This window comes from Coturnix japonica, chromosome 2 (genome assembly GCF_054131305.1).
Source record: "Coturnix japonica strain WE chromosome 2, WE-NBRP24, whole genome shotgun sequence".
NCBI lineage: Eukaryota > Metazoa > Chordata > Aves > Galliformes > Phasianidae > Coturnix > Coturnix japonica.
The window spans coordinates 98,584,611-98,600,602 of NC_140664.1; the positions used below are offsets into that span (position 1 = coordinate 98,584,611).

The 15,992-nt window shown below is 41.2% G+C and overlaps 2 protein-coding genes across 15 annotated transcripts in view; one reads left to right on the forward strand and one right to left on the reverse strand.

The window, feature by feature from the left end:
* The window catches only part of UBP1 (upstream binding protein 1), a 34,829-nt gene extending 21,337 nt beyond the window's left edge, over positions 1-13,492 (forward strand). For 2 of the 10 annotated variants that reach the window (XM_015854162.3, XM_032442426.2), the window contains exons 4-16: positions 508-613; positions 1,412-1,518; positions 2,359-2,511; positions 2,664-2,774; positions 3,319-3,426; positions 7,867-7,970; positions 8,540-8,612; positions 8,808-8,901; positions 9,370-9,460; positions 9,939-10,048; positions 11,166-11,308; positions 11,406-11,457; positions 11,648-13,492. In XM_015854162.3, coding sequence (XP_015709648.3) covers positions 508-613; positions 1,412-1,518; positions 2,359-2,511; positions 2,664-2,774; positions 3,319-3,426; positions 7,867-7,970; positions 8,540-8,612; positions 8,808-8,901; positions 9,370-9,460; positions 9,939-10,048; positions 11,166-11,308; positions 11,406-11,457; positions 11,648-11,685 — 1,290 coding nt within the window. In that variant the 3' untranslated portion in view covers positions 11,686-13,492. The remainder of the gene's footprint in view (positions 1-507; positions 614-1,411; positions 1,519-2,358; positions 2,512-2,663; positions 2,775-3,318; positions 3,427-7,866; positions 7,971-8,539; positions 8,613-8,807; positions 8,902-9,369; positions 9,461-9,938; positions 10,049-11,165; positions 11,309-11,405; positions 11,458-11,647) is intronic. The other 8 variants (XM_015854166.3, XM_085540471.1, XM_085540475.1 and 5 more) reach the window with 7 other exon arrangements.
* A 193-nt stretch (positions 13,493-13,685) lies between these two features.
* FBXL2 (F-box and leucine rich repeat protein 2) overlaps positions 13,686-15,992 on the reverse strand; it is a 70,149-nt gene continuing 67,842 nt past the window's right edge. For all 5 annotated transcript variants that reach the window (XR_014943615.1, XM_085540478.1, XM_085540477.1 and 2 more), the window contains one exon: positions 13,686-15,656. Coding sequence is in view for 4 of the 5 variants with exons in the window: in XM_085540477.1 (XP_085396603.1) it covers positions 15,373-15,656 (284 nt within the window). In the remaining variant the exon portion in view is untranslated. The remainder of the gene's footprint in view (positions 15,657-15,992) is intronic.

Sequence of the window (15,992 nt, forward strand, 5' to 3'; positions counted from 1 at the left end):
AAATAAGTTTTAATGTAAACCTGTTTACGAGTACTAGGAGGAATTATTAATCTCATGTCTTAGAACTTTCTACAGTAATTCATAAAATTTCCAATGAAGAGATGAAATGGTGGAGCTGTATTCCCTCCTTTTCTAAATAAAAGATGGTTTTGTGTTTTCTTTCTAAGACAAGTTTATGTAGCCTACGCAGTGTTGATGTTGTGCTGCCAGTGTTGCTCACTTTGCTGCATGTGATTTATCGTGACCTTTAGAATAAAGAATTTGTAAATCTCTTTTTCCATTTTTACCACGTTTTCAGCTGTTTCCTTCTGTTGAGTTTTATTTCAGTGCTCTGGGTTATTTTGGGATACTGATGGTTGCCAAGGTTTTTCGTTTTAAATTTTTCTGTAACTATGTGTTTGTCAGCTGTATGGCTATTTTGGAATGCTGTAGTGCTTTGTCTTCGGGCTGTTTCTAGGCATATAATAACATTGTGGCTCATCAGATTATTGTTCTCTTCCTTATTAGAGTATTATAAGAGTTGTGTTCCATGACAGAAGGTTGCAATATACCGAACACCAGCAGCTAGAAGGATGGAAGTGGAATCGCCCTGGGGACAGACTTCTTGATTTAGGTATAATTGTTTCTATCTGTTGGCATTTTATTAGATTAAATACTCGCATTTAAATCGATCATGATCATATTTATGCTAACGTTTATGCTATCTGATGAAAAACACAGCACAGTGTTCTGTGTGCCACTCAGTCATAGTGTATTTTGAACAAAAATGTTCTTTCACTTTCACGTTCCTTTAAAAACTTGAATCATAGAATCACTCAGGTTAGAAAAGACCTTAAAGACCATCAGTTCCAACCAGAACCTAACCATACTACCCTAACTAACAACCCTTTGCTCAATCATGTCCCTGAGCACCACATCCAGATGGTTTTTAAACACATCCAGGGATGGTGACTCAACCATCTCTCTCCCTGGGGAGCCTGTTCCAGTGCTTAAGATGTGCTGCTGAGTAAGGTAGCAACTCTGTGCCTTTATACACTTAGTACTCTTGGTGATTTTGATTCCTGAATGTTACTGTAATTAGGAGAACACAGATAAAAGTAACTTTCTCTAGTAGGTTGTGGAAGTGGCATCAATGTGATTGATTTGCTTTGCATAGCTTTATACTTTTATTTCATGAGTCCTGTTTCTCTGATGGGGAGGAGGGGGGAAATAAAAAACACCCTTATACACAGAGTACTTTGTATGTTGAGCCTACTAAGATTGTTCAGATCTGCCGTAAAAACTGTTCTTGGCAGCCCATGTTTTCTCATTATGCTCATATGTGCTCATGGTAACCTTATATTAAAATGTATTCCTGTTGTTTTCTTGGTTTATGATCATTTAAAAATCTATATCACTTGTTTTAATGTAGATATTCCAATGTCTGTTGGAGTCATTGATATCAAGACAAATCCAAGCCAGCTCAATGCAGTTGAATTTTTGTGGGATCCAACAAAATGTACATCTGCTTTTATTCAGGTTTGAAACTTTACTTGACTGGATGTTTGTGTTTGATGCCTTTCAGGTCACAAACGGGGGTAGATTTGCACTAGGAAGTTCCTTAGTTTCTAACATGGCCATTAAATATCAGTTTTCTAAGCAGCACAGGTTCTCAGAAACTGTTAGTTATATGAGGAGTTTTGCATTACAGTTTCTAGTGTGCTTTTGTATCAGACTTGTTTTCACTACAAAGAAAAGTATAAAGTTTGAGGTGAGTTTCGTGATTCATTATAACTCATAGTTTCAACTTAGTTACCTTCTCATTAGATACTTTTGGGGGATATTTCTAGCTAATAGATGTACTTTCCAAAAAAGTCTGTTGCCTTTAAATGAAGGTGGTATTTGAAAATGCCCTGTTTTCATATGAGATTAAAAAGCTCTTCCAAACCAGAGTCTTTCTGTAGCTTTGATAATAATCATAACAAGTAACTCTCAAGTTTATTCTAGCTACAGTACATGGAACAATAGTATCTTGAAGAAGTTTTTGCTATATTCATGATAAAGTTGCCATGCTCATATGTTTTTCTTAAAAAATGACAGTTCGCAGCAAATTCTCAGAATCTGTAATGAATTGTGGGTTTTGGAGAGACATTGGTCTCACATAGGCTTATTTCCTTTCTTCCTTGTCAGCTCACATGTAACATTTTTGGCTTCATTTGCATTTGAGCAGGAAAATACAAGTTAGTTATGCAGATTGGTCCTCAGATAGCTGGGTCATTTTTTGCTTGCCCTTAGAAACATACTTGTGTGGGTAACTCTTAGTGAAATTCCTGTGTAGAGTACTTCAATGAATGTTATTTGTTCAAATTGATTTTTTAGGTACATTGTATCAGCACTGAATTTACCCCTCGGAAACATGGAGGAGAGAAAGGAGTTCCTTTTAGGATTCAGGTTGACACTTTCAAACAGACTGAAAATGGAGAATATACAGATCATCTGCATTCAGCCAGCTGTCAAATCAAAGTCTTTAAGGTAAGGGTGGAAAGCAGGTATTTAATGAGTCACCCAAAGGCTCTTTTAAAGATGGGGGACACCTTTATATTACTGCTTGACTTCTGAAATGGGATTTCAGTTACAAATCTGTTTTCCTTCTGCTTTAAGTTCATGTAACTGTTCATTTTTAGCCAAAAGGAGCAGACAGGAAACAGAAAACAGACAGAGAAAAGATGGAAAAGCGAACTGCGCATGAGAAGGAAAAGTATCAGCCTTCCTATGACACCACCATTCTCACAGAGGTAACAAAGCAGATTTGTTTCTGTTTGCTGAGGAAGGCATAGTCTTGAAAGGGTTGGGGAAGTATTAGTTCCACGCAAAGGTAGGCTTTTGTTTGGCAAACTTGTCCAGCAGACAGCCACATTAAATTTACAGACCCTGTTTAATAAACCTCATTTAGATGATAGATGCTTGTATTAACGCACGCTAAGGCAGCACACTGTTTGGCTGACTGTACTGAACTCAAGAGCCTTTTGGTACACATCTAAAAACCTCCCAGCTGAAAAGGCTGGGAAAAAAAACACACCAACAATTAAAACAGGGGGGAATCTAGAATTTAATTAGTTACTAAGATTTCACTTCAGACTATGGGGTTTGTTTTGTTTCTTTTTGGACATTATTGAGTTTAAGGCCAGAGCCTCAGTCGGTTTTTGCATTTTCTTTTATTTAAGCACCAATGAGTTCTATACGGTTTTCTAAAGAATTTCAGGGATTTTAAAAGGCTTTTAGATCTTTCCTCTCTGTATAATGAAAAGAAATTGATCCACATCTTTGGTGTTTGTCCAGATGAGGCTTGAGCCTATAATTGAAGATGCAGTTGAACATGAGCAGAAAAAGTCCAGCAAGCGGACTTTGCCAGCAGACTACGGTGATTCTCTGGCAAAGCGAGGCAGTGTAAGGGACTTCTGCTTACCTTTTCATTGTGCAAGATACCTTGTGCAGTGTTAGATATAGGAGAAACTTCCATAACATAAAGCAAAAATATTTTGATTGCTGTGTCTTAACTCAATCCGCTTATGTTTACCAATTGCTCCATCTTTGTTCTTAGCAAAGGAATACTTCCTAAATCTAACACTTAAGATAAACTGTTGCAAAGGGACTGTATGACTTTACAAAAGTAAAGAGCTTTACGTTTGTCCGACTTTAAATGAAATAGCGTTTTGCTTTCCTGTATGTGTGTGCTTAGTGGAAATAAGAACAGTGAAATATAGTGAAAATGTTTTGTCCCGTATTTTAATTTACATTCAATATGAATTTCCATGTACATCGATATTTTTGAGTGGCATGCAGTGTTGCACATGGTTGATCGTTATTTACTGATTTTTCCCTTAGCCATCTACATGCTGTGCTCCGAGCGGGCTTAATGTAGTTCAGAACAGTCAGCACAGCTTCATGTTGTGTGTATGTGCTCCCCTCAGTCTGAACCTAAAACACTTCTGGTTCTTCTCGTCAGGGGTTAGCATTAGATTTCCTAAAGGCAGATATCAATGGGACCTTAGTAATGGTTAAGATAAGAAACCATCCTGCATCTTCCGTTTGGCAAAGCTGAAATGTCTGTTTATTGTCTGGCCGTGGAATACAATTATTTGGCTGTTGTTTGAGCAGAAATATTGCCATTACCTTTCCAGCAGCAATGAGGCAGCAACTGCCAGACTGTTGTCCCTCGGACGTTATTTAGTTTTGCATTTATGATCTATTAAAATGATGCATAGGGTTTGCTCCTGTGTGTGCCTCTTGTTTGTAACCAGGGAGGGATCAGGCGTTATTTAGATGGGTTCTTCAGGTACTTCCTCCACCCCCTCCACTCCCCAGCAGCTGTAAGCGCTGAGCTGTCTGAATTTGCCTGCTGCTCTTTGTGGGTGTGGGGCTTGAAGGTCCTCCTGTAGGATTCTGCTCTGCTCTTCTATCCTGAGCACCTGGGTTATTTTCACGTCACTTATCTTTCCTTTCTCATTCATTTCCACAAGAATGCCATGTAAATGTGCCTTTCCATCATTGCCTTTTTTTTCTGACCTCGTGTTTTAGGATGCAGTGTATTCACCGCAGTGTCTGCACTAATTCTCTCAGTATTATAAAAGGCTGCAAACGTATCACTGCCTCCTGGGCTTCAGAGCAGACATTTATGGACAGGTGACTTTCATCCAGAGGCCGTCAAATGGAAGATGCACACTATTTGTCTTTCAGATACACAGAAGCCAGATCTTACCTAGGGAGGAAAAGGAAAAGCAACCAACACTTTCTTTTCCCTGCCTTGAATTGGATGAGGCAACAAAGCAAAAACTGACTTGGCTGACTGTTATATTTGGTTGTAGTGCTTTATGTGTCACAGTCCTAAAACTACTGTTTGATTAAGCTTAGTCCAGTTGTGGGGTTTGTTGTTGTGCTACAAGGCACAGATGGAAGTTAGAAAACTTCCAGGTATAGACCTTAAAATAAATGGGAGCCTTGTGATTTGGTTATGAAATACTGCTGCAGAAGTTACATATATTCTATAAATGTCTTAAGTTTAGAATATGAAACTTAGAGGCTGGAAGAGCCAGAAAGTGGAGCTGGAGCAAAACGATTTAGCAGCAGAAGCATGTGGTATTTCTTACACTTGCTTCTCCTTACATCCTTTATCAGTAGTGGTGTATGTACAGGATATGTAGTATCTGTGTATGTAACATTTGGGGAATACCTTCTGCTACATTCAGAATAATCAAGTCTGTAAGAGTAGTAGTTTTCCACTTCAGACAAGAAAGGGTCTGCAGCCGCATGGGGCAACAAGCTTTTTATAGGTTCTTGGAAGAAGCTCAGCATAATGAAGTAGCTGCCCTGTTGATGCTGTGTGCCAAAGTGTTAGACTGCTTTGGAGCATGCTCTTATTTTGTGTTTATTTGAATACAGTATGGAATATCCTATGTCTAAAAAGTCCCATGCTCTGGTGGTTGGTGACCCTACACACAGTAGAGGGGTTGAAACCAGATGATCTTTGAGGTCCTTTTCAACCCAGGCCATTCTGTGATTCATTCTTTGATACATGCAAAGGAAGATTTTTCTGTCTTCCAATTTAACTCAGTGAAACCCTTAATCGGAAGTCTGTAACTTCATTCATACCCCATACAGAAGGATGATAAAGATAGGAAGCCAGAATAGTTTTCTCCTCATCAAGAATCAGAAATGCATAATTTCTGGAGTGTGGTTTTATCTGAAGTGATGTGTCAGTGTGCTAGTAATGGAGAGCAGTGCGTGCTGACACCTAACAGCTTAACCAGGGTATATTTTAGCTGGTTGTTGCACAGAAAGATAGAGCACCAGTGCTTCTTCTGTTCTCTGATGGCTCTTGACACACTTGGATTCATCCTTGGAGTGACATTTTTCAGTTTTCAGAGTTTATGTGCAGTGGCCAGGGATTCCTGTGTTAACATCAGTAGCTGATTGGATGGCCCTGGTTAGCTCAGCTGTGGGTGTAAGAATGTACAGAATCCCGTGCTGAGTCACCACAGCTCTGTAAGTGCAGTGCAGTGGCTCTGACTGCTCTCTGGGGAGAGCCTGCAGCAGCGGGCAGGTCCGGCTGCCATCTGTGATCCACCCCCCTTGTATAGCCCCCCAGGGTCCAGAGTTGCCACGTGGGATGTTAGAAAGGCTCCAGCCTGCTGAGTCTTCATGGACTTGATGCCCAGAATTTTGTCTAAACCTTTTTTCTGACCTGATAGGTTTCTGCAGTGTGGGACAATTGTGTGTTTTCAGAGCTCAACCAGAGCAGACTAATTGCAAGTAGACACTGGAAGAATGAGTGCCAAAGCCATTTCTAGTTTTCATGCTGGGCTTTTTTCTACCTTGGACTATTTAATATTAGGTATCTCAGTGTCCAAATGCTCATCCCTGCCATACACAACCTGTGACAGAAGGAAGTAGAGCTGAGCCAACAGCCACATTGCAGGATCAGTGTTACATAGTGCTGCTGCTGTTGTTGGTGGTTGGTTTTGAATAGGACTGAAGTATGTTTCCCTGAGAAGAAAGGCTCCTTGCTTTTGGTCCTTTTCATCTCGAATCTGCTTCTTTCTCTCTTTAAACTCAGAGCTTTGTTGTGAGAACTACAGCTGAGTTTGAAAGAAACATGAGCAGCAGGACGTGCCTTGGTTCAAAGCCTGTGCTCTGACACCAGTGCATTCTTCTGCCCCTGAACGGAAATGCTTGTGGAACTGAATCTAAGTGGAGTAGTGGCTGGGGATGTACAGGTTCCATCTGTGCATTCAGATGAACATTTTACATTAAACTTTAGTTAGAGAACCTCAGACAATTAAGGAAAATGTAGTCAGCTTCAAAAATACTCTAGAAAAACAGCTTGTGTTACGGTGTTGAGCTTTTGTTTAAAATTACGCCTTTAGGGCACATGGTTCTTTGAGGTGAGCTTTAAAAGTAGCTTCGGTAGGAACAGCAGCAGGCAATATGCAGCATGGGAGGAAAGGTGGCTGATGCCTGAAGGTCTTTGTGTGGCTGCCCTCCCCATGCAAAGCTCTCATAAAACTCTGGGATTCCTTTACTGGTGCATGATGTGTGTATCAGAAATGTTGGTTGTTCTAACAGGTGCGGTCTGAGCTTACTTTATCTAGGGCAGCTTGGTTGTTCTAACGCTGCCTTGTAACATACCAGATCTGTTTGGTTATCATTTGTATTTCAAGCGATGAATTTGCAGTATAATTTTGAAAGGCTTTTATCATGATAGTTTACAAAATAAGCCAGAAAAGACTTGGACTAAGCTGGATAGTTGTCTTATTGAACACTTGTGATCGCATGAATTTGTGCGTAACAATTCCAGCCTACCCAAGCAGCTTAGGAAAGGCAGCACATACAGCACAATTTTTAGTCCTACAATAAATTAATAACAATTTTTGTTTAACAGAACTCGGGTTGTATTTAATTGCTGCCATATTAGATTGACCAGCAGTGTGAAGTTGAGCTTCTCATTCTTCCTTACTGCTGCTGAACACCTGCTTTATACCTGCAGTTAAGCGGCCTGTTCATTCAAGGATGAAGGAAGTTCTCTGAGCAGAGAGGTTGGGGGTGGTTGGTTTTAAACAGAGCAGTCTGTACAGGTTCTCTATTAGTTCCACCACTCTGGCCTTCATTGTGTTAACTGTGAAGGTGTGAGTAGCATTCTTCCAGAGAGAACAGGGAAGCACTGGGAGTATCTGCATGTCATGTATGGGATGGAAGGAGTATGTATTTGGAACTGCAGGTCAGAATTCAGTGTGGGGAAAAAAGCCCATCTTGGATCTAAGTAGAAGAATTATGCATGAAAGTAAAAAATGAACTGTTAAGAGAAACTGAGTTTGAATTCTTTACCTTCAGTGCTCACCGTGGCCTGATACTCCAACAACATTTGTTAACAATAGTCCTACTCCTGCTCCAACTTTCACCTCTGCTCAACACAATACCTACAGTGTCCCAGACAGGTAACTTCCTTTTCTGTTGCTTCACTAACGATTGCATGCATATATCAGGTATATTCAGAAGTGCCTTCTAAGTAAATCTAGAACCTTTCTGCTGCTATCTGATTTCATCAGGGAATGAGAGTGTTTTGCTTTGACCTATGGATTTATTTGAGAGTCTGATATAGCTTCTTCTTTCATTAACAACACTCTCTCTTCCCCTCACGCAGCTCACATAATTTGTGAGACATAAAAGGTCTTCATTGCCTTAGTAAAAACATGTCCCATTGAGACATTAATTAGGTTATTGCAATTAATCTTGGGTGATCAAGGAATAATTCACACTGGTATAATCTGTATACTTTTGTTAGCTTCATATTTTACTGCTCTTCTGCAGTCAGCCTTTAAGACAGACAAACATCTCATGACTGCTGGTAAAGCTGCTCCTCCAGGTGTTGAGGAATACAGAGGTTAGGAACTGGATGATGCTGTATCAGGGTGTGATGATCTTTCTCTCAGATATGTTTATTGAGTTTCAGCCTATGCCGTGTTTAATCTGTCTTAATACCTTTTTTTTTCCCCCTCTCCTGTAGCAATTCTTCCTCCCCAAATCATCAAGGAGATGGAACCTCTCAAGGGTCTGGAGACGTGAGTGTTGGCTTCCTGGTACTGACTGTGGCTGCATTTGCATAAAGACGTATCTTTGCTTTATTTGTGTCTTGGCATTAATACCAATTGAGAGAAAGCATTTAACTGAGGGAGGCTTCAATATTTTGGGGGTGTGCTGCCTTTTTTTGTTGCTGTTTTTTTTAGTTCTGGTTTCTACATACAAATGTTGATGTCCAGCCTGGTTTCTTACAGCAGCTTCATCCTTCAGCCACAATCCAGGAGACGCAGCAGTGGTTGCTCAAGCATAGGTTCTCTACCTATACAAGACTCTTCTCAAATTTCTCAGGTATCAATAACTTCCCTTTCATTTACCTTTGTGTTATTGCGGCACTGATATTTATCAGAGCTTGTTTATGTGTGATTTGCTTTTTCAGTGCTCAGTTTATTTAGGCAAAGATCCTTGGAAAAGTTTTAAATCAGTTCTTTTTTTTCCCTGGTAGTCTTCATATGTTCACAGCAGCCTAATACTGTCTAACAGGTTTCCTCTGAAGCAAAAGATGTAGTGTAGCTTTTCTTGTGCTACTTCAGCTGTGTTTTTATGGCAGTACTTATGGGCAGTGATGGCAGATTATTCTTGCTGGCTTTTATCTCAGTCATTGTGAACCCGTAGAAAGCTGCTCATTGCTTTGTAGTGCTGGCCAGTGCCTAGGAGCAAGCGGGCTTTGTTATTCTTGGTTTAAACCAACACAGTTTCTTCTAAAAAATCATAAATATGCAAGAATAAACTTAGCAGAATCTTCATGTGTTTCTCCAGGTGCTGATTTATTAAAGCTGACAAGAGAAGATCTGGTACAAATCTGTGGTCCAGCCGATGGAATTCGGCTCTATAATGCACTGAAATCCAGGTAAAACACAGAGACTTTGTTCTGTTGCTTCCTAGAACATGGAGATGCAGGGAGTGAGAATTCAGCAGCTGGATGGGCGCTGAGCGCTGCCCCAGGGCTGGCAGCAGTCAGATAGAGGTTCCTGTGGTGCCCTTGGAGAAGCCCTGCTGAGCTGTGGGTAGCAGTGGGCTCAGAGCTGTAGGGCTGGTGTAGGTGAGGCTGCACACTGCTGGCTTCCTGTACGTGTGAATTTGTTGCCACAGCACAGAGCAGCACTTGTAGGCGAGTTAAGAACAGCCTGAGCCTTTTGGATGTTACGAACAGCATCTTTACTGAGCCATCATGATTCTGACTGAAATGGGCACTCAATACTGTGAGCCTTTATAGGAGCATTTCAAGCATACTGCTGGCATTAACAAATTACAAATAATACTTGTGGCAAACGACTTCTACCAGGGCAGGGAGGCATTTCTGTAACCGTGGTCTGTTTGCCTTGCAGGTCTGTGAGGCCCCGTTTAACAATCTATGTCTGTCAGGAGCCAGTAAGGAGCATACAACTGGAAAGACAAGATGCAGGCAACGGTGATAGCAGCAATGGTGCAATATACGGTATGGAGCGGGGGGTCCCTTAACATACTGCTTTTGTGTCTGAGAAACGCAAGATATGCTGATTAGATGCGTGTAGAAAGCTAGCTGCAAATTTAAAGCCTTAAATTCACAGCCATCTTTAGTTATGTTTTACTGTCATTTTCTGTGCAGCTTGGACAGGGAGAGACGGCCCCACTGTGTTACTCTCTTATGGCTTTAATATTGTTTTCCTAGGAGACAGTTCTTGTTTCAACACAGATGGGAACTTATGTTTAATTAAAGTTCTCATCAATCTTTGAGTGGAGCTACTTGAAATTACCATTTTCATATTGAAGAGACATCCCTGCCCACACCCAACCCACCAGAATCCTTCATGTCTGTATGGGTTGCTGCTGTATTGGTAGCTGTGTTTGTTCTCAGGTGGAACAGATATGTGTTTCTGTGTTTTGAACTGGGGTGGAGGAGGATCTGTAAATAGAGCCCCGCCTGTCAGATACGTGCTTTGCTCTGGATATCCTCAGCCTGTGGTCTGGGAAAGAAACATGTCCAAGCATAGAGCTGCTAAAGGCTGCTGGCACTATTCAAATAGAAGACTCTCAATACAACATCATACCATCGAGTAGCTACTTTGTCTGACTGTTTACCATGTTGTATTTCATCCCTGCTTCTCAGCTCCAATCTGTCGATAAGAAAACTTATTCAAATGAAAAAGGTCTTTCTTTATCAAAAAGATGGCAGCCCACTGTTTCAAGCAGCAATGTCATAGTGCAACTCAGAAGTATTGTTGTCTTTTAAGACACTCCAAAACTACTTCCAGAGTCACCCTCAGGTGACTCCAAAGGGCCATTAAAGCCTGCGCTGCTTGCGTTTTGTGCAGGACACAGGAAGAATGTGGTACTTTGCTTCAGTATCAGAGCAAGCAGAGGCCTCTCCCTGTGCACAGAGCTGTGCTCCTGCCGTTACCTTGAAAGAAAGCAGCTTGTGCTGTTTAGTGAGTCCAGGGAGAGCAGAGGAAAGGTATCTGCAGCTTCTAACCCTCCAAGAGCCGGCTGTATAAACAAAGGCAGGTTTTCTCATCCAGTTTTCCTTTTCCAGTCAGTGTTGTGCTTATTTGTGTTCTTTTTTCCTTTCCTGGCAGTTTATCATGCAATCTACTTAGAAGAAATGGCAGCCTCAGAAGTCACGCGCAAGCTTGCTTTGGCATTTAATATTCCTTTGCATCAGATCAACCAGGTTTACAGACAGGGTCCCACTGGCATCCACATTCTTGTTAGTGATCAGGTAATGGAAAAGGCTGTTTTTAGTACCTGATGTAATTAATTACCTGCTCTGGACATACAGAGGAGGGTTTCAAAAATGTTCTTTTGTTGTTTTTTAGATGGTTCAAAACTTTCAGGATGAAAGCTGTTTCTTATTCACCACGATAAAAGGTATGGTATCTTGTAATGATAGTTGAGAACATGGATGTTTATTGCACAACCAGGGCTTGCTTAAAGCAGTCTCAGAGCAGTAATGAGCCACTTCTGCATGTGAAACCTGGGCCTGTTCCTCAGTGTTTTGATGCATTGCTGGACAGGTGTGGTTCTGCTTATGCCAGACTGACACTGCTTTCTCTTTCAGCTGAAAATGGTGAAGGCTTCCATATAATTCTGAAGTGACGCCACACAACTGCTAGACTGATGTTCCAACGCTGAACGAAATCCTGCCTAATATGAAGATCATCCAAAAACTTAGGATCTAGCTTCACCGTATAAGATGTTTCATATTGAAAACACAAAATGACCTTTCTAATGAGCTGTTTGATAGGTGAACTTTCTAAGTCACTGCCATAGCTAAGTGTCCTCATGAGAGGTATAATGCCATGACAGCTTACGTACAGGCATGGAAGACAAAGCACAGGTGCTTGCCCTTCACTGAAATAAGGCAAATTATGGCCAGTAGATACAGTTTCTAGAGGTGAAACGCTGTTGCTTCTCTACTACCTGTATCCAGTTGGAGATGAATGTAAACTTATTTGAGGGCATTTACCTTTCTGTGCCAGTTTGTCTTGGACTTGCTTGTACCTTACGCTGGTTTTATTTTTTGATGTTAGCAGAGCACATATTAATCTGTGTGGAGATGAGTAGTTAAGCCGATCGTGATCAGGTTGTCGGGTCTCGGAGAGTAAAGCTGTCACAACAGCTTCCGTGTAAATTGTGTATAAGAGTGTATGTAAGAAGTGTAAATGCCAGAATAGGGCTTTGAAGAAGTCCTAGACAGATGCAATATATGCATGCAGCAAACTGCATTATTAATAGTACCTTACTGGAGGGATTAATACAAATCCTATGGGGTACCGAGTAATTGTGTTTTGCTTTAACAAACTTACTTAATGGAAATGAATTGCCTATGCATCCTTTATTTTTAGTTTCCTAGGTTCCCTGCAGAGCACCGCTGCAGTTTAACTCTTGGCTTGTAAAGTGTGGGGTTGAAACACAGTGGCAGTGAGGTGGCGCCTTCTGACTTAGTGCAGTTACACTCAGAGAGAGGTGAACCCGCAGGCACCGGGGGCTGCTGTCGCTTTCAGCACCACCGAGCAGCTGGCTTAAGGAACACTAAACACATGCCCTGGGAGCCTCCTTAGCAGGTAAAACCTCGCTGGAGCCACTGTTACAGACGAGCATAGTACCTTTTCTGTTGACTTCTCTTTGCCCTCAGATCCATACTGTAAAGCTGGTACAGTGCCTCCTCCATCTGACCCCTCCCTCCCTTCACTCTGAAGCAGGCATTGCGCTTTTTCAGCATTTTGGCTATTTCTTGTAAAGATGTGGCACAGCATTTCCTCCCTTAACGTTGCTCCAGCTCTTTAGGTACTCAGAAGGGAATACTACAGAAGGTATTGAATGACGGTTTCTTACCTGTCATTTTGTGCCTTTGGAAGTTTCCACCTTGTGCTCTGGCTTAAAGCTTGGCAATACTTTGCTTTTTATGCTGCAGTGTTCATTGTAAACAACTACTACAGCATGTAAAAAAAGCAACTTTGTTTTTTTTGTCCCCTCTCATCCCTGGCTCAAGCGCTTAGCAGGAAAGCTTTTAAAAACTGTAGCATTTTGAAAATTACAATTCATCAAAGCTAGAGATTTGGAGTTTTTTTTTCCTATTCTTTCTGCACTGAAATTTTCTCTCCTTTTCTGCCTATAAGTTGTTCACCTTAAGGGGTATCGTTTGGTCCTGGTATTTTCTTGAACCGCCGATGGTCTTTTCAGCTCAAACCACCTTGAAATCCGAGTGTTTTATGACAGATTGATTGGAAAGTTATCCCACTATCATCTAATTTTAAAGAATAGTGGAAGTTGTACAGTAGTTTGTCCAGCTCACTTGAAATTGGAATTAAATTATGGCACCAGCAAATTGCTTTTGTTTTTTAAAATAAGATGTACACATTTCAATTTAAGTATAATAAATGTTTTTCAATAATTTTGTAAATGTGCTTTTCTTTTTATTTGTCCTTCTGCTTTTGAAGAGTTATTAGAGATACTTCTGTAACGACCTGGAGCCTGCACCGCTTCCCCTCACGGAGTGGTTGGTAAAGGTTCATAACGGAGGCGGAGCAGCTCCGCAGTCACTCCTGTTTCTAAAGGAAAATTCAAGTTGGAAAAAACTCCCAAGGAAATCTGTATTTGACATCAGCTGATTGTTTATTTATTGAAGTGCCCCATACCGGAGGAAGTTCCATTTGTTTTTGTACATCTTTAATGCAATGGACATACTTACAAGGTTCATTATGTTCTTAAAAAAAAAAAATGAGCCAATAAAAGGAGGCAACACATTTGGATGAAGGGGTACCAATGGCTTCCCTGGTACGGTGGAGAATAAAATCTGCTTGAAACTCACTCTCCATTACAGCAGTGCCTTACTGGGAATCTAAGACTGATTGTCTACTACCGAGCAAAATGAGCCCCGATTGATGGGCCTCCTTCTGCAGTAGAAAAGAAAAACTTGTACTGTAATCATGGTATTTATCCTTAAAGTTGAGATCTCTTTATTTACCATCCCCACCACCCCTGAATGGGTGAAGCAGGGAAAGGAACACAGTTGTTGGTGTCCGCAGAGGTCTTAATGTTCACATCACTTGTAAAAAGTAGTTCTGAATTTATGAGAAGATGCCAGAGGGCTCCAGTAGGAGCTTCTCAGATGGCTTTTTTAATGAAGCCGGTATTTCTGTTAGGTTTCAGTAAACTCACAGGCTCCAAACTCTTAAAACATAAACACACACAATCAATCTTAGGCAGGAAAGCTTTCTGAGCTGTTGAGTAGCTTATTTATCTCAGATAATTAGGTTGCCTTATATAAAAAAAAAGTTCACCTACCTAATCCTCTAGCACTGGAAAACTAAGGAGGAAAGCATGGCCTCAAAAGTTAATAAATACTTACGTACTTACTTGGATTATTTTAATTTTTGTTATTATTCCAAAGTTGACAGCTTCTTCAATAACCCAAATGTGAAGAGTTTGCCTTTCTGCCTTTGCAAACCACTAGTTTGGTTCAATTCCTGCCCATCGATCTATCTGCCCATCTGCATCCCTACATGGGACAAACAGCTTGATCTGAAGTCCCCACTCCATCACAGTTCCTGCAGCTTAACTTGACGTAGCTTCCTCACCTTAGGAAAGCACGAGCAGTGCATCGCTCTTCCTAGAGCTGCTCCATCCTTCCATTACAAACATGAGGTGACTGAGGACACAGTAATGGCAGTACAGTAAGCACCACGGATGGTTGTGGCAGCCCATTTCAGTGGCTTTCCAACCCCTTTTAACAGCTGATGGCATCGGGCATAAAACGTGCTTCAGTGACGGGCAAGCTTTATCCTAACTTGTAGTTCAGCTGAACCAAGTTCAAAAATTTGACAAGTATTTGTACAGTTATCATGAGGTACAATCTTTTACCTTTTGAAATTACCTATTATGTCCTGTTAATGTCATTAAATGCAGTGCAGGATCATGAAGAAGTATAAGCTATTTTGCTGGAAGAGCACATGAATACCTTGCATTTTTGGTCAACGTTTGCTAAAGCTGATTTGTCCTTAAACCTGATATTTAATCTGCCACGTATATTACAGAACAGCAGGTTCAGTTTCATCCCGTGACTGACCTGAGCCCCACCTTACATTGGAGCTCATGCTGAACAGTGCTTACAGATACAAACTAACTTCCACGTTAGTGAATGTTCACCAAATACCGTAATGCTGAAACGCCCCCGCGTCGTACACAGCGCTTCAGTTCTCATGCCAACAGAAGGAAGGAGTCACTAGCACAAACCAAAGCACCACCGACTTAATCCACATCGGAACATTACAGTAAGACTTTTTACCTGGAAAAAAACAAACAACTGCTCTTCTTGTCACAAAACTGGATATGACCAAACATCACCATTATAACAGTCAGGAAACCAACTCCTTCCACTGACTTACTTGCAGTCCGGTTCTTTTCTTCAGCAACAAAAAGAAAACCAAACAAAAAACGCCGTGTGGTCGCACTTCGTGTCAAAGAATAATACAGCATCTGCAGAGGCGCTGTCCGCTCCCTCCGACCGAAGGAGGGGGAGTTACTGGAGCAAAGTAAGCATGCACTTTCACGTGGGGTCGATGAGCCTGTGGATGAGAAGTCTACATTTTAATGGGAGAGAAGTAAGCGTAACAGGACCAAAAATGAGCTCTCGTTAAGGCTGGCTAGCCAAAAAGCATCATCAAATTCCCCAACCTCTTCTCCTGACACGTAATTCCTGCATTCCAGCTGCCTAAATATACTATGTGTACGTACTGTACAGATATAGAAAGAAACACAGTTCCAATAGCAAAAGCACCTAGAATTATAAGCTGCTCACATTGAAAAGCTACGTTCTGTGGGAACGCAGATGGGAACCTAAAAGAATGAGCTCAGATTTTGTTTCCTGCCCTCCCTTTCCTGGGATACCTACAGGGCTATTC